Here is an 18,386-nt window from a genome sequence, read left to right as displayed (position 1 = left end):
TTTGGCACTGGTTCAGAGTGCTCAAGTAACTTATCAGGGCCTCAACTAGCCATGATTCACTTTCATGATTTTTTCAAATGCTCAAAACATAGACAAAATTCAATAAAACTAGGTAAAATATGTTCCAGAAACCCTGATCTTCACTGAGTTTCTTCATTAAAGATAGCTGCCCTCAACAAACAGTCCAGCCTCAGAAGTATTTTTTTCCCAATTATTCTTATTTCAAACTAAAATGAATAATCTTTTCCAAAATGCAACCCAAACCTGAACTCTGCAATTAACTGTAAGACTTGAAGTAATTCTGACAATCTTTCCTAGTCCACACAAACCCAGAGATATAACCAGCTAAGAGGAAGGTTTTAGCTCTAAATCCATGCCTTGTTCAAGGGTAGCTTTTTTGGTGGATAATGTAGAATTATGTCACTTCTTTGGCACCACAAGAAATCAATGACCTCGTTCTACTCTGATAAAACCCTGGAGGATCAAGGAGTATATTGACTGTTGACTTTACAAACTGTCTGATGACCAGCTTACAAGGGGGCTACTCAGTATTATCTGGCTCTTTTCTGGCCTACAGAGAAGAAAATCTCTGTACAATTATGAAAAGTCCCGGCAAAAGGGGAAAATAGCACAATAGATTTATTCTCTCTTCTTTCAACATACAACCACCTGGGTTCCTACAGCTCATTTAGCTCTGTGATCACTTGCCTACCAGGACAAGATAAGGTAACCCAGCACAGGTATCCAAGAAGTCTATTCAGTCTGATCTGAGCCAGGCCACTACCATGGCAAATATGAAAGAGCTGCTGAAAACTCTTCTCTAGAAAGGCACGAAGGAAGTGTGCACACATGTACAGCAAAAATCCACACAGAGAACACCTGCAATAAAACTTAATAAAATGCCAAAGCTAGGTTTTATCTTGCCTGTATTTGTGAAGCATTTACAGTAGGAGCATATTAGCTGACAGAACAGGAAAATGCAGCACAAACCTGAGGTAGCAGTGACAAGACCAAGGAGAGCAGATGTCACCAAGACTGGGTATATTCCACTATTCAAAGACCCCAACTTCTGCAATACGCATTTTTTGCTTCTCCACAGGAAAGCAAGAAGTTGGACATCAATATGAATGTTAGTTGGACATCAATATTGAACTGGTTAGCTGGTCAGTTTTTGAATAATACCACGTCCTTGTGGAAGGGGACGTAATGCATTTGACAGAATCCCTGAATAAAAAGGAAAACTTACTATTGATAATACTGACTATTCACAGCCCCTAGACATCCTGCTTTCCTTATTCTGCTCAGGTAGTGAGGACACAAAGCCAGGTGCTGAAGTTTCATTTTTCCAGATCCCAGGCTGTCACATGCAGTCCCAGCTCTCACATTCACTTACAGGGAATGAAGTCAAGAAACAAAATCCACAGAAAGCGGCACTATGGGTGTCCCCAAAACAGAATGTCACACCAAAAGGATTCCTGGGATGGACTGCATCTGAGATCATGTGGAATTGCCTTGGCAATGCTGCAAGATGGATGTTCATTTTCATAACCCTCCTTCTGCAATCCTGCTCAATCATTCTCACATACCATTCTCTGCATCCTTCAAGTGACAGACAGTTGCCAAAGACCTGAAACGCCCCAGTCCAACTTCTAACTCTCCCATGCCTTCACCAGTCATGCTGGCAAAGATCCACAACAGCAGCTCTAATGAGCCCAAAGAGCCCAAGCACCCAGAGAGGGCAAGAAAAGAGCATTTTCTTCCCTTGAGGTGATCCCCTGTGAGGTGAAGGCAGTAGAGAAAGCAGTGGCAGCTAAGATGATAAAATGTCAGACTCCCAGCAGTACAAAATGGCAGCTGAACCCTGGCAAAGTGCCAAGCTGCTCAAACAGGGAGTTGAGCACACGGGGCCATAATTATGATTAGCATAATAACAGAGTGGCACAACAGCTACCTAGTTACTCTGAAGGGTCATGGAGAAATCACAACAAAGCAGAGTTTTGAGGAGAGCCACAAAAGCAAACAATGGCATAGCTCTGGTGGGTTTTACCCGGAGGTTCCCCCATGCGTGAAGCGCGGCCGGGAGGAGCACAAAGGCTGTTTAAGGGATCAGGCTCCGAGGCAGGAGCAGCCGGCCGTGCCTGCGGAACGCAAACCGCCCCACCGCGTACAAAGGATCAGAGGAACACTGGGACACCGAACACAAAGCACCTTGCCAGAAAAATAGGCTGTTAGTGTAAATTTCAATAAAACCTGGGCTCAGTAGAGTCAATCAAGATTTTTTTCCTTTCTAACCAGAAAAGACTCTTTTCTCTTTCCCTCTGTCCCGGTTTGAGAATGAAGCAGAACAGATTAAAAAAACTGAGAAAATTTAATAAATAAAATCTGAACACTCAGATATTAGCATTTTTTTTCATTTTGAATGTCATGTAAACAAGATTTACAGATCCACTGCATCATGCAATTAGCCCAGCTGTCTGTATGAAATGAATTAGAGTTTTAATAAAAGTATTAAATACTGAGTCACAGACTTAAAATATATATGGACATAAAAATCTGCAGATTAACTATACTGTGTATGTCTGAAGGAACTCATAGACAGAGTAGAAGTTTAAAATCAAAAGTTCTCTTGGCAGGTAGAAAGATCAGAGTTTTCACTGAAATCTGAATTCCAGAGAAGACACTGAGAATCTGTGTATAAAAAAATCCCACTCTTACTTAGCAGGCCTGATCTGGTTCTTCATGAACAGAAAGTTTACTGTTAACCCTATTTTCAGCTCCCTTTTCCTCTGTGCCGCTTCTATATCTCCTATTAACATTTTCCATTACCAGACATCAAGAACTACTGCATACACAAACCAAGCTGTTCCCAAGGCAAGGTCAACTCATCACCATACAAGATGACCATCTGCTGTACCTCAAGTGAAAGACATCCAGACACCCCAAGTTAAATGCTGGTATTGCCATTAGGCTTCTCCATTGCATTTGCTATCATATGATATCAGACAGAACATCAACAGAAGAGATGCTTTTTAGACTGAAGAGATAAACAGTCATGCTGGTAAAAACCCTACCCATCTCTCCTTGCTTTCAAACATCATTTTTATTTTGTCTGAAATCCATAAAGTTACGGGTTTCTTCTACCTTTGGGGAGTGGGGGGAAAAAGCAGCCAACAAAACACAACCCTGTTTAGCTGCCTTCCTTCTAAGCACTTCTGTCTCCAGCAACAGGAATGAATCCCACCTTCAGAATGCAATAAATTCACAACTTCCAACGCAGACATCCCCGTAAGGAAGACCACATTCTTGTTCTCAGACACCAAATTATTCCTACTGTCATAAATCCTTCCTGATAGCAGTATCTGACAAACATGTTTTTAAATCATGCTTTTCCTACCCTCATCACAGCTTTGCTATGTACACCAACAGACTTTGACATGCACTGGTGTGAACTAAGCTCACAGGCATACACCTAAGGCACACATCTTAATTCCAATTTGCAGTGCTCATTGCAAACAATCAAAATACCTAATTGAAACAAATTTATACTATGAAAGTTCATCAATCAGTAACATATTTCAGAACAGAAATTCAGAGAAGCACACACACATTGACACTGATTTTCTCAATTAGAGGACAGTCACTTCTTAAAATTTCCTCTTCTTGTTAATTAAACCCTTATTTTATATAATTTTGGAACATCTATTAATTCCCAAGAACAGGTGTGTATTTCAAGCAACATACTCATGAAGGAAAAGGAGAATTAGCATCTCTCTTGCCTTGTAATTTTACCTAGGTGTCTATATACACAGTAGTGAGAGGAAAACAGACACTCTACTATTAAATACTATTAATACTGAAGAAGCAAGAGAACACACTCCATTTGCCTTTCAAATGCAGATTGCAAAATGCTGACTTGTAGCAATTTCTAGCTCTGGATCTTGCTGCTGCTCACTGCTAAATGCATTACAGCCATAGAACAAGTCAGGGAGAAGCAGGAAGAAAGATCTCTGCTTTTTAAAACTTGCACTTTGACAGTCACGAAAAGAAATTCACAGCTGACTGTCCCATATTAAATATTCAACTGGTCATAACGAAAGGACAAAGCCTGGAGTTTTTGTAATCTCCAGCTCATCCATCCAGTAACTCAGCAAAATAAATAACACAAACGAATCAATTATCAGACTGAAATATTAAAACTAGTAAGCCTGACTAGCTCATTTAAACAAACTGTAAGTCACTTACAGAACTGGATGAACAATCAGCTCTGGACTATATGATTTGATTACCGTTGCTGCATCTTTGGTACAAAAGACATGGGATAAATCTGCACCCTAAAAAAGAAAATTTGCAAACAGTATTGTCAAATTTATACTTAATAATAACTTAATCATTCCAAAGATTACTCAACTAATAATTCAACTGAATACTTTCCTCTCGGTAGTTTAAACAAGTTTTATGATGTTTCTTCTATTTTGGCATAGACTAGTATGAAATGTTCTGTTCTTTTTGTATGTAACTTCCAATATATTTTTTTTCTGTTTCTCGCTAACAGGATGACTGAAAACGCAAATCTCAAATTTTTATTCACTTGAGAAATGTTTCTCATCTGTAGATGAGCAATGACTACAATGTCTCATGTACAAAAGCCATAGATGAACATGAGTAAAACTACTTAAGAGAGCCATAATACTATTGTAACACTTGAAAATATAGCTATGGTGACCCATGAATACATTTCTAGTCCTACCATTTTTACTGAATAGGCAAAATTCATACATGAAAAAGGCTGGCACAATTTTGGCAACACACCCTATGTTAAATAAACATTAAAGCTAAAGAGTTGAGTCTCAAGCTTCTGCTACCAACTCAAAAAATCAGAGCACACATAAAATTATGTAAGGAGTGACCAGACCAGTGATCTTGTATTGGTCATGCATACTGAAACTTCCCAGTATCAAGGAAGTGTCTTCTCTGTTTTACCACTATACATTGAACATTTCAAGTTACTGTGACTGTTTATGTGCAGATGTAATGGTCTGAAATCAAGTGACCTCAGTAAGGAACCTCTTGGTATTGCCACTGGACTTGCCCACATGGTGGACAGAATAGTGGACAGAAAGCTGAGTGGCCTTGTGATTTTATAATAACATGGCTAAATAACATCATTTCAGTTTCAAATTTTTGAGGGTTTGCATCCTGAGAGAAGAAGTGGTTAGAAATATCTGGGATGGTTTCCTACATATTGAGAGAAATCTTCAAAAAGAAAAACAGACACAATGAGCTGAAAGTACTGACACACTATATATAGCATTCTGAAAACCAGATGTATTATGTAAGCATGGCTTGTTTACATTTAAACAATCACCCTGTATTTATGTAGTCTGTTTAGCCATTTAATATGTCAATAAAATAAGGTAGTTCATGCTTCTAGGAAAAAAAATCTTAGAAAATACTTCTGCTGAAGATTAGAATGCAAATAAAGTGTGCTATTAGAAATTACATGGAATTCCACCCACAATCTTTAAACCTACCACATATAAAAATTTTACTAGTCTAAAGTTTTAAATTTTGAAAGAAAGTTGTTTCATTCAATACAGTTATCAGATCCAGAAAAAATTTCCAAAGAACTCACTATAAAACAAAAACACAACTCTAAACAATAATCTAAGGTTATTTCATTGTTCACTTTTGGAGAAAATATTTCATCAAATCTTGAAACTTCCTATCCAAGTCCCTGAAATTGTCAAATTTTGGAAATATTTCTAACTTCACCTTATACAGAGAAAGGAAACATGGTGAATGAAACACAGTAAATGACACACTTACAAAGTATTTCTACAAATTCTGAACCAAGGATTTTCTTTGCTTAAGAGAAGACCTTCTAGAGCTCAAAGTTTTAAAAATGACATCTAGGCAACAGAAATTATGAAAGGTTCACTTTGGACTTGTATAGAAGAACACGTACCACTTTGAGGGCTGTAATTGCAGCAAAATATGGTGCTCCAGTGTATCTAAAATGAAATAAAACTTAGGTTAGGAACCACAGACATGAGAAATGATCTTTCATAGAAATATTTACACAGATCATGCCATAAACCAGCAAAAGTTTCTCAAGTAACAGAGGCAAAACTTCAGAGACAAACAAAACAAGAGCCAAAAACTGTTTGCAAGCTAAATATGGGATCTGTGACCTGGATCAATCCCATCTGGCTTTGGATGCTTAACTAAAGTGCCTAAACTGTGATTCCATTTGCCCTAAATTCTCTTTTTATAAAGACTGAGGAGAGAGATATGAACACAATCACCCTCCAAAAGTGCTTACTTCAACAAAGAGGTTGAATGAACCTATGACCAGTAGCTTCTAACGCCTGGCTATTTGACCCAGCTACAAGACAGCACCTTTCTGCTCTTTATGGAATGTTTATTAACAGCAGATGTCCAACAGTAGATCTCTCTTACAGGAGAAAGATGTCATCTCTCTTTCAAAAGGGGAAAATGAAAAGAAGGGAAGTGTAGTGGCTCATTCAAAGTATTGTGGCCAAAATTGGCTGTAGGTCAGTACAGCATTTAACTGATTTATGCAGTACATTTTTTCTCCCCTGAAATAGGATATTTCCATTACTCCAGTACATAAAACAAGACATTGACAGAATCTACTAAACACCAATATTTATCAAAATAAAATGCCTACAAGAAAACACAGCATAAAAAAAAAGAGACACAGTTCCCGAGAAGGCAAAAAATCAGATGTGCCACTGTGTTACTCTATTTATTCTAAAACCTCACCATGCAATGGGAAAAGACTAACAGCTTTTGGTGGTCAAAAAAGACAGAGAAGGTAGACACAAACAGCATTTTAAGTTCCCATAACATTCAGTATAAAAACTTGGCAACATATCTGCAAGGTACTGTATTCTTTCCTAAGTATGCATGGTCATGATGATGGAGTCCTAGAGCTCTCCGGAAAACTGTGGTTTAAGTGTAAGGTGAGCTTGAATGGCTTCTCCAGGCAGTTATGAAATCCTGAAGCTTTATCAGAAGCAAAAATCAAATTTCTATTTAACTTACTCTCGACATCCTCCAACAATGCCTATACGACCATCTTGACCTTTATGCTTTTTCCCTGTGAGAGGAGGGATAACATTGCGCACCAGCTGGAAAATATTCTCCATATCCTTCAGAGTGTGTGTTCTGTGCAGTGAAAAAGACCTCTCTATAACTGAAAAGAAGAAAATAAGTGTTACTTCAAAGAATGTTCTTCCTTAAACTACTGCCAAGCATTTCTTTTAAGCACTCATGTACACTAATAAAATCACACAAAGATACACAAAGTCACATACTTCTAAAATCCAAATGCTTTGTCACTTAAAGGCCTTTAGAACAGTGAGTAACTAGGGAAGGTGATGATTATAAAAATGCATTCAGGGTCTGATGAAGAGAATATTCTCACTGACTGTTCACAGTCCTAATTTAGGGCTCAGGTACAGAAAGAAGCAACAACCCAGAATAGTTACATGAACATTTAGTAACTAGAAATACCTTCTTAGTTCAGCCTGAAATCAGTTCCATAATTAAGCTCAACTGAAACAGGAACACTTAGTAACGACTAACACATCCACAGAGCAAGCACAAAGCAACTGAAACCAAATTTTAAATGTACACCCTACCTTATATTTCGCATCCCCTTAAAGACTTCCACCTCTTAGCAGAATCACTGCTTTGTTATTTTGGTAGGCGGTTACAAAGCATAGTGAAAGTCTTTCTGCAAAACTATAATCCAACACACTAGATGCAAACATCACAAATATCACACAAAGATCATTTTTAGCTATAATACATCTCCAAATCTCTGATGCAAAGCCACATGTCAAGCCACATACTAAAACAACTGCACACTCAGTAGGCTATGTATCAAATTACTCTTTCCAAAGGCTACAAAAATTTAGAAGAAAAAGTTACTTCAACAATTACAACTAGAAAGAACCAAAACATTTACCTAACACGGGGAAAATGTGAAGATCACTACTTCTATCAACAATATGTTAACTATAAACTGCAGCAAATACACTAAAAGAGCAAATTCTTAAAAGCTCCTCATTACCTGTAAAACTTTGCTCAGAAGAGTGGCTTATTTGAATGCTAATATCAGTGTTCTAGATCATAGCCATGCTTACTTTCTTTTTTACAGATCTTCTAAAAAGAACTGCTACACATGTAAAACATAATTATGTAGAAAATAATTCCCATGATATTCCTTATTTTCAGCTGTACACAACTCAATAACCCAAACCCTCAACTCCAAAATATAGAGGGGAAGAAAAAAGAAGGAAAAAAAAAAGAAAATTTCTGTTCCAGAAGTACTGGGCATATTAAGGGGAAAAAATGTAATAAACAAGAAAATTCCACGTCTGTGCGCTATCAGCAAAATAAATCTTTTTCTCTGTCTTTCACAGAATCTAAACCAAACATGCTAATCTTCAGTAATAGTATGCTTTAGTCTTCAATAATGATAAATACTCTTGGCTGATCTTTTGCTCTTGAATACAGGCATCCCAGTCTTGCTGAGAAATAATAAAAATGGGGGAGGGGTAAAAAAGAAAGGAATGAAAATAAAAGAAAAAACCCACAACCTGATTTGGATTACAGCCAAATTAGTATTGCAGTGACCCAGAGGAGAACAAAATCCTCAGCTCCTCTGAAAACAGGGCAGATTATTTTCTTTAAATCACACTTCACACACTTGCTGGTTTTCAACCACACAAAAATATTATGTAGCTTGGGACCCTTAAACTGCAGTGTTGCTAAGAAGGCCTTGTGTTTATTTGCTGCTGGTTCTTGTTCACGTGTGAATATAAAATCACTACATAATAAATGGAGAGAAAGCAGAGAATTATGCAAAAAGCCATTCTTAATATAGCCCTACTCTACCTACAGAATCACTATGGCATATTCAGCTCTCAACAAATTAAATCTTAATTCCTTAAAAGATGTGTTGCCTGAAGCACTGTGCTCACATTTTAGCATAAACACTTTTTTACACCCTTGCCAATTAGAAGATTAGAATCTTGAATTGCTCTCGCTACAGTAAAATAAATAAAATGAATTTTTGCATTGTGCAATATGCCTGTACACCTATATGACGAAATCCAACAAGAAAAATTGAACCTCAGTTTCAGGTTGCTACACATAATTAAGCTTTTCAGGAAAAAACTTTCAGAAGTAATGGCAAGGCCTTGTAGGTACCTTCACCCCAGTCTAGAACCTTAAATAATTTCCTATGGGATTTTCTAAAGCACACCAGTTTTCCTTAATTTTAAAAGTGAGAACATTTGAAACACTGTATCCATTCATATCCCATAAATTATCTGCAAAAGTCTGCTGCCACCAGGAAATGCTACACACCAGCTATCCACTCAAGGAACACAACCAGATCTGCCAGCCTAAACCCTCAACAGGCCTAACCACCAGTCTGCCTGCACTTTACAGGGAAACAATAACTAACACACAGCTGAAAGGACCTCTCAGGACTCAGGGAATGCCCCTTAGGATCTGGCATTCATCACTGATGCTGGCTGCTTCCTTTTTTTTTTTTTTCCTCTTTCCAAACTACACTTTTTTCCTTCCAAGCAGTGTGAAAATCAGAATTAGAACGGAGTAAGAGTTTTTGCATTTCCACATGGCAGGCTACAGTCACTAAGCTTCAGTCTGACTCTACTTCCAGCACTGATGGAATATCCCTGATTTCCTCCTGCCCATGCAGCCTACCTCCAGGTACAAAGAAACTATGATGAAGATAAATGCCACAGGCACACAGATCCCAAGAAGTTTGATAATGATTGCTACCATCAGCTTCTGGCCCACACATGAGGTACAGAAGGAAGTTTGTGCATAAATACCAATTCTTGAGATACTGCTTTGCCATTCACTTTAAAGTAAACTCAGATGCCCATAGAATTTATAGAGCTGGTGTAGAAAAACAAAACCACAAGCAAATATTTTCATCTTCTATTACACCTGCTACAAGAATACAATATTTATAAGATTCAGAATTTTGTTGTAAAGGAATTTATTTTAAAGAAGCTAGATCTTAACATCTGACTTACTTCAGCGTAGGAACAACTCCTCTCTTTTCCCAGCCCTGAAAAAACACACGCAAAGCCTTAACTTCATATACTGGGTTATGCTTGGTAACTTCAAGCAGAACAGCAGCAATATTTCTGCTACAGAGTAACTCATGTTTCCAGATTGCTTCCAGCAACTCTCCTACCTGCCTTTTACATATACAACTCCTTCTCACTTCACTGTACAGAGACATGAATGTGGAAAGAAGTTCCCAAGGTTTACAGGGTTCCAAAGGGATAATTTTGCTCATGAAAATTTGTTATAACTAATGTACCTGTATTAAGTAATCAGTACAATGGTACGAATAATGATTTAATTTCATGTGACATCAGACAAACACCTTCACCACAGTATTAAATAATTCCAATTAGCTTTTATTTTTCAAAAGCTGCTTACTACCAGTGCTTTCACACAGAAGTTTTAAAAAGTACCCCAGCTTTTATTTATGCTGTAGAAGGAAGTACCTATCGGTGGAGAAAGTGTTGCTGTCATAGCATTATAATTAAAGTTATCCGCATATGAACGATGGTTCGCTCTCCGAGGTGGACTTGTTGGTATAGACTGTGACCTCTGTGATACCGAAGAAGAAATTCCAGCCAACATCTGTCCCAACATCTGTAACATCTGGAGTTCTCGAGCATGCTCAGCTTCCCGACGCTTGTCCTCAATTTTGAGCCTCTGCTCTTCGAATCTGTAAAACTTCTCGTCTGTATCCATGCTCTGCTGCAGGAACTTTTCCATCATTTTATCCAATGTCAAATTGGTATGGCGTTTTTTTGATCTTTTGGGCTGATTGAGAGGTGGGGTAATAGTTGGAGCACTGACTTCTTTAAAGCCTAAAGCAAGGAAAGAATCTATTATTTTTCTGATGGAAAACAATTTTCTAAGAGGAAAGCAGCAAACAATCTCCCTACAAGAGGTGACCTAACGTCTCACAAAGCATTAGGTTACACTTTCTCAATGCAAGCTGTATTTATGTGACATAAATAGTACTTCTTTCAGAGTACCAAAGCAAATCCACAAACTTCTACCAAGTTGCAAGGGTAACACAAAAATCACAGAGCCATTTTTTAATTGTCGTAGCTAAACTTCAACAATGGGAGTATTTTTCATCTTCTAAAAAGGTTTAAGTGAAGGTTATTAAATAGTATAGCCTCATTTGTCTATTGCAGATAATTACATTAATCTAAATTGAGTTTCAGTCTGTTGGCATTCTAGATTTGCATTTCAAAAGAACATTAGTGTAAACAACTCTTTGATGGGGTTTAAATGTAAAAAGAAGGTTGCTTAAACGTCAACCAGTTGGCTGATTCTTAAGTCATGTCAACTTCTGAAGACAGGTTCATGTTTGTATTAAAAACCCTGCATTAATCTAGATTGAAAACAAACAAGCAACATTTCCCCCGCTGCTCCACAATACAGATGTGGAGGGTAAAGAACGCTCAGGAAAAGGACAGGCTTTATCAAAGGGCTGCTTCTGTCCGCAAGCCGGTAAAGTTAGAAACAGTGTTTCTGAAACAACTCGTGCAATTTATTACGTAAAAGCTCTCCCGTAGCTTTCTGGCCCAGCTGCAACATAAGGAGATTTTTCAGGTATTATCGTCATCATCGTTTTAATACCGTTTTAATGCAGTTTAGCAAAACTGCACTCAGTCTGCAGGGAACGGGAAAACACGCCAGCGGGAAGGATGCTTATTTTCTTGTACAATGCTACCTGACACTTTGTCTCGATAATCTCTGCGCTAGTTTTCCATGGGTTTCCCATTGACAAATGCCGATGAAAACTCTCTGGGGTCCCTGTCTGCAGCATCTCCCCCTCCCCGGCATGCAGCACTGGCAGCACCCGCAGCAGCCCCGGTTCACGGGGACGCGCAAGGTGCACGAGCGGGGGAAGCACGGCCGGGTTTCGGAGCGCCAAGGACGGGGCAGGAGCAGCAGGATAAGGAAAAAGCCACTTAGAAGCGCCGGCAGTGGGGCTGCGAGAGCCCGCGGGGTGAGGGGAGGACAGCCGGCGCCGGGAGCCCGCAGCGTACTCACCGTCCCCCGGCGGCACGGGGATGGCGAAGGACGGGCACTCCACCTTGATGGGGTGGTCGGCGTAGGAAGAGCACTCGCCGGAATCCTCGGTGAAGTTGTCCCGGGGGGACTCCGGCCCGGCGTCCTCGTCCAGCTCGGCGTCCAGCGAGCGGCTGTTGTGCGGCGTGCCCGGCGTGGGCGGCGCGGCCAGCGGCCCCGCGGGCGGGTGGGCGCCGTCGGGCGGCGGGGCCAGCGGCTCGGGGGCGCCCTCGGGGCCCCCCCGGCAGCTGAGGATCCGGTCCATCTCGTCGTAGTACTTGCATATCTTGCGGGCGTGCCCGTTCTTCTTCAGCCCGTCCCGGGCCTGGTAGTACTGCCGCTTGAGGCCCTTGATGCGGATGCGGCACTGCTCGGGGGTGCGCTCGAAGCCCAGCTCGGCCAGGCGGCACGCCACGTCCCGGTACACATGGCTGTTCCGAAAGTTGCCGTCCAGCGCCGACTGCACGTCCGCCTCGCCCCAGATCTCCAGCAGCGCCCGCGTCTCCAGATCCGACCACAAGAAGCCCCGCGTGTTCGTAATCATCCTTGGCCGGCCGGGGTCACTGCAATGGCCGCGCACCGGGGAGAGGGAAGGAGGGAGGGAGGGAGAGAGGGAGGGACGGAGGGGGCGGAGGAGGGCGGCGGGGAGGAGGGAGGGGGTTTAATGCCCGCACGCGGCTCTCCCAGGGGGCGCCTACGCCAGCCCCGGCAGCCGCGGTGCGGCGGGAAGCGGCGGAGAGCCGGGCCCCAGGACCCGCATCCCGGGCCGCCGCCGCCGCTCGCAGCCCGCAAACAAAACTTTCCAGGCGCCGCTTTGAGCTGCGGGCACCTGCAACAAGAGGGGTAGTGAGGTGGCAAAAAAAAAAAGAAAAAGGAAAAAAAATCTTCCCCTTGACTCGCCCCCTCCGAAAACGATGATGACAAATAAAAAATAAACAAGCAGGCACCCGGCGCGGAGCCGCGGTGCTCTCCTCCCCCCTCTCAGGCAGTCATTCGTGCGCTGCCGCTCCCCCGCCCCGGGCTCCGCTGGGAGCGACAGGACGACGGCGCTGGCTGGACTTGGAGGCTCTGCTCATCACAGTGCGCCTGCCTCCCTCCCTCCCCGCCGCAGTGGAGCGCGGTCCCTACACACACACACACACACACCCACACACACACAGGGCGCTGCAGCTCCGCTCGGCGCCTACCTCACCCCCGCGCACCGCCGTGCCGCGCCGCGCCGCGCCAGCGCGGGCAGCGACATCGCTGCGCCCCGGCCGCCGTGTCACCGAGCCGGGCCGGGCGGGCTCCCCCCGCACCGGCGCACAGACGCGCGGCAGCGCTGCCCCTGCAGGCCGCCACCACAGCCGCGCCGCAGCCGGCGCCGCCCGCAGGCCCGCGGGGAGCCGGCAGCCGCTGCCCTCGGCAGACCCTGCGGCGGTGCCGGGGGTCGGGTCTGCGAGCGCTTCCCCGCCCCCGGCCGTCCCTCCGCGGAGCAGGTGAGCGGCCCGGCCGGCCCCCGCGGCAGGCGGGGGTGGGCTGCATCCTGCTGGGCCCCGCTGCCGCCCCTTCGCTTTGGTTCTGCTCTCCGGCAGGAGCGTCACGCGAGGCCGCCACTGCCTCCCTCCCGCCTCGGCCCAGCCCCCGGCGGGGCTGCCCGGCCCGGCGACCTTTCCCCCCGTGGGGAGCACGCACCGGCCCGACCGCCCGGGGCTCCGGCAGCACCCGGCCCCGCCTCCCGCCCGGGCCGGCGCTCGGAGGTTTGTACCTTCGCCACTCCGCAGCCAGAGGGCCGCGGCCAGTGCGGCCAGGGCGATGGCAGGGCACCGTCCCCACATCCTGGCGGGAACAAGGCAGGGCCACTCCGCTCTTACCTCGGCCCAGCGCGGGGCTCCGCACAGCCGCTGCCCAGCGCGCACAGCTCATCGGCGCGGCTTCCGCCTCCGCTCCGCCGGGGCCGGGCCGGGCTCCGCGGGCGGGCGGGCGCGCCCTCCTGGCACCGCTCCGCGCCTCCCCGCAGCGCTGTGTGTTACAGCCCGGCTCGGCTCGGCCCGGGAGGGGAGAACTCGGAGAGCCTGGCCCGGCCAAAGCCCGGCGCTTTGGGGATGTCTTCCCGGCCCTTTAATTGGCAGCGGTTATAAACACCCAGGAATTTAACATTTATTGTTTCACGCTCTTCCCATCCCTCACCTCGCCAGGTGTTTCTGAGAAAACTCCTCGTTTGCAAGTATGATTTGCTTCCAAGGTGGTATTTCTTGCTCAGATACATCATTTTTTCCCCTATATACATCAGTTGCCCTATACTCCACTGGTAAGGCCACGCCTCAAGTACTGTGTCCAGTTCTGAGCTCCTCAGTCCACAAAGGACACTTGAGGTGCTGGAGCAAGTCCAGAGAAAGGAAACAAAGCTGGTCTAGAACACTAGTTCTGTAAGCAGCAAGTGAGGAAGCTGGCGTTGTTTAACCCGGAGAAGAGGAGGCTCAAGAGACCTTATCACTTTACAACTACCTGAAAGGAGGCTGCAGTCACATGGGAGTCAGCCCTTCTCCCAGGTAACCAGTGACAGGACAAGAGGACACAGCAGTCTTACATCGGGCTAGGGGAGGTGTAGGTTGTACATCTGGAGGTTGTACATCAGGAGGAATTTCAACACAGAAAGGATGGTTAGACCTTGGAATAGGCTGCCCAGGGTGGTGGTGGAACCATCATCCCTGGAGGTGGTTAAGGAAAGACCAGATACGGCACTTTGTGCTGTATTCTAGTTGACATGTGTGATCCTGTGATTTTTATAGCAGCATTCCATTATTATTTTCTTTAAAACACAACAGAGCTGGTGAATCTACCATCTGATGTTCACCTCAGCTCCTATGGCACCTGCTTAATCTACACAATGAATCAAAATGCAGTGTCACCCAGGAGAAATTTAAGATTATATGCATGAGAAATCTGAAACATTTTTTAAAAGCTCTGAACAGCTGTAATCTCTGCTGTAGACTCCTGGGTATTTCAAGAAAGAGTGTTGTTATTAACTCAAAAGCTTGTAGCCTAACTGGCAGTAAAATGTCACTTTTCAATTAATATTTTGAAGGGGTGAAGACAGACAAAATTTTCCTTTACTGTTCTATGTTATATATAAGCTGTGGTCAAACAGACCTGCTGGTGTTACCTGGACCAAAGCCAAGCACGAGATATTTATGTTTTTCAGCTACAGAAGCATTGTTTGAAGCAGCCATGCTGTGTGCAAAGTAGGAGACAGACAACCTGAACTTTTAGTGACCCAGGTTGATCAGTAACCCGTGTTCCGGAGCAGGACCTTGGATACCTGATGACTTCACTGTCAAGTATTAACTTGTTTGCTGAAAAGTTGCTTTTCTATAGGTCCCGGTATCTGGTATGATTTTAAAGCCAATACCAAGTCAGTGAAATTTTCCCTTCATTCAGTCAGCACAAGTAATGCTTTTTACCCTCTGATTATCTGAGTGGCAGTCCAAAAGATAGATTAAACAGACAATCACATTTAGTTTGCACATGAATTTTAACCCAGAAAAAAATAAGTTGAATACCGCATTTCATACACTCATGCTTTGATTCCAGCTGGAAGGATAATGAATGTGTAGATTCCCATAATTCCAGCACTGATTTAATGTCTGGAAGAGAGGGGGGAAAGAATAATGTGGATGTTTTTTTCATCCCATCAAGTGTCTCTACCAAAGGCATATCTTGTGCCCAACAAAGGACAGGAAGAAAGATACAGGTGTAATGTTTTTTGCTGAATTCTCTGGTTTCCTTTGTAGCAGAGGTGGAAGGGAATTCTTCTGATGCTGCAGGCCCCTCAGAAGTTGTTTGTGGAGGACCCAGTTCTCAATTTGTGTGTGGAAGAAAACCTAAGGGTGTCTGTGGGCTTCCCCTATGCCACAGTTCCTCAACTTGTTATGCACACCTTTGTTGTGCACAACAACTTTGCATAACCACAGGAGTGTAAAACCTTTGGGCAAAACATGGTGCCACTCCTCTGACATTCTCCTGCCCTGTATCTAACTCAAGGTACCTTCTTCTGGTATAGTACTGGCTGCCATCTCCATACCTTGTACAGAATAAATCCATAACTTCTGGTGCCACCTCTGAGTGCAGCAACAGCAATACTACTTAACCAGCAGATGAGGCAGGGAAAAAGGGTCTTTAACAGAACTACAGAAGGTAGGAGGTGTGTGAGGCAAAAGTTCACACTCCCACCAAAAAGGAAGAGAAAAACCAGCTGCAAGAAGCACTTAGTTTTTCAGGAATATACTGTGCTTGTCTATTTTTTTTTAATTGAGCTTTCTTTTCTGACAGTCCTGCCATTTTCTCTGCTTGTCCCTCTAACATGAAAGGAGGAATGACCCTGCAGAGTTCCATTTCCTTCTTTGTCAAAATCATTCTGCCTTCATTGCCTGTTGCTGGCCCCTACCACATCCTCAGTGTCTTTTCCCTCCTTCCCCAGCTCTTGATCTTAACCTTGAGTTCCAGCATTTTAACCCTTCCCTAGCTGCACTGTCAAGGCAGCACATCCTCCTCATTAGTGGATTAACTCTGTACCTCCCCAGCTACCCAAAAGAAGAAGCATCAGTAGCCAGCCTGAGAATGTCGTAGCACTGTCAAGGTAGACAAGAACTTGGAGGATTGACTTTGTGCTGCATGGCAGCAGCCACTGACAGCTGGTGCTTGCTGGGAACAATCGATATGGGGAGGGATGGACTGTCAGCTAGATGTCCCTAGGTGGAGACCCCAAAATAGTGACCATTCAGGACCATCTTTTCTTCTGCAGGTTCCTGATGAATCTTTGTTGGCTCTTTGCTTCTGATGACTTGGCACCCACTCAGCACTTCAGTCCTTTCCACCCATTTGGTAACTGTTGTGCAGCCCTGCCTACCAAAGCCATTCCATGGTGAATGTGGACAGCAGGTGTCCATAGCAGAGTTTGCAACATCCTTTGATTGCATTCTCTCCACTCAAACAATTGACAGCCTGTACTGGAATCACCATTTAATATCATAAATATTACAAACACATCCCTGCCAACATATGCATATTAATAATGGCAATAAGAGGTTTAAGCATACATGTGGAGAAAGGTAATGGAAGAACTCAGAAGTAATAAGTAGCTCTAGTTGAAACTGCCCTTAAAATACCACCAAGAATTTCTTTGTTGTTGAAATGTGAGTCTGGAAACACCTTTCATTGTGAAAAAGATAAAGGAAGTCTTAATTTCATTGGAATGATTACCTAGCTAAATTACAGCTGTTAGAATTGATAGTGTAATAGAGAATAGAGAAGGCAAAAATTGTATAGGTGTTCTGATAAAAGAGAGAAAATCCTGCAGGTATTATTAGTAGTGCTATTTACTGTTTTTAAATTGAGTGGAATGAGCGTGTTTTACACTGCTAATGTGTTTATCTTGGTACAGGACAAAATGTGGCTATATGGTGTAAATTTTAGTTTACTAGTTTGATGTCTCTGTAGGCCACAAAGAAACTAGGAACACCTGAAGCTATAGTAATTATTCCTGTCACTTCACTTTGTGTATTTTTATATTCAAGAGAAAGGACAGGAGCAAGCAATTGACAACAAGCTGTTACAAGAACACATCAACATGGCTTTGGTTTCCCTATAAAGTTTAACAAACAGGAATGTTGTATGGGCTGAAGATGGAAAATAATGTTTCTTTCCATAATGTATATGGAAAGAAACATACCTGCACCTGATTAAATACTGTGTTAAAAGTTTGCCCCTACAGCTTCTGTGATTCTTCATATTCCTACCAGGGCACCTCAGATATTATCACTTCTAGACATACTCAGTCTAATAATGTTTGTGAAGCCCTGTGCTTCACTAGGTAATTTTTGTTTTACCCAAAGTGAACACTCTTTCTGCTGAGTGTTAATGGTGAGAGAAGCAAACATGAGAGAAACAATAAAGAGGCTGTTTCTGGTTTGTGCTCTCCTTAGAGCAGGCAATAAGAATGATCTATGTGGTGCAGTAGAAGTGAAGGTTTTTTGGACTCACCCAAATCCTTCAAACAAGTTCCTGATATCTAGTGCAAACAGTTATGTAAAATCTCTTAAGCAACAACCAAAATGTTAAAACAAATGGCCTCTTTTCTAATAGGGAATAATGAGAAAGTTGATACTGGGCAATTATACAGTTTTTTAAAAAACTGCTTTATCTTGTTCTTTGGTGGCAGAAGGTAAAAT

At 43.2% G+C, this 18,386-nt stretch overlaps 1 protein-coding gene across 4 annotated transcripts in view; it reads right to left on the bottom strand.

Moving 5' to 3' along the window:
• The window catches only part of NAXD (NAD(P)HX dehydratase), a 49,519-nt gene extending 35,405 nt beyond the window's left edge, over positions 1–14,114 (bottom strand). Inside the window, exons 1-6 of one of the 4 annotated variants that reach the window (XM_058044888.1) lie at positions 14,031–14,110; positions 12,160–12,740; positions 10,587–10,958; positions 7,069–7,219; positions 5,966–6,011; positions 4,243–4,331 (exon numbers count right to left, since the gene is read on the bottom strand). In XM_058044888.1, coding sequence (XP_057900871.1) covers positions 4,243–4,331; positions 5,966–6,011; positions 7,069–7,219; positions 10,587–10,958; positions 12,160–12,721 — 1,220 coding nt within the window. In that variant the 5' untranslated portion in view covers positions 12,722–12,740; positions 14,031–14,110. The other 3 variants (XM_058044887.1, XM_058044890.1, XM_058044889.1) reach the window with 3 other exon arrangements.
• Positions 14,115–18,386: the final 4,272 nt, after the last annotated feature.

The sequence above is a fragment of the Melospiza georgiana genome, chromosome 2 (assembly GCF_028018845.1).
Source record: "Melospiza georgiana isolate bMelGeo1 chromosome 2, bMelGeo1.pri, whole genome shotgun sequence".
In the NCBI taxonomy this organism is placed as follows: Eukaryota; Metazoa; Chordata; class Aves; order Passeriformes; family Passerellidae; genus Melospiza; species Melospiza georgiana.
Note: the sequence above shows the minus strand (reverse complement) of the source record. Positions and strands in the feature narration are given on the sequence as shown.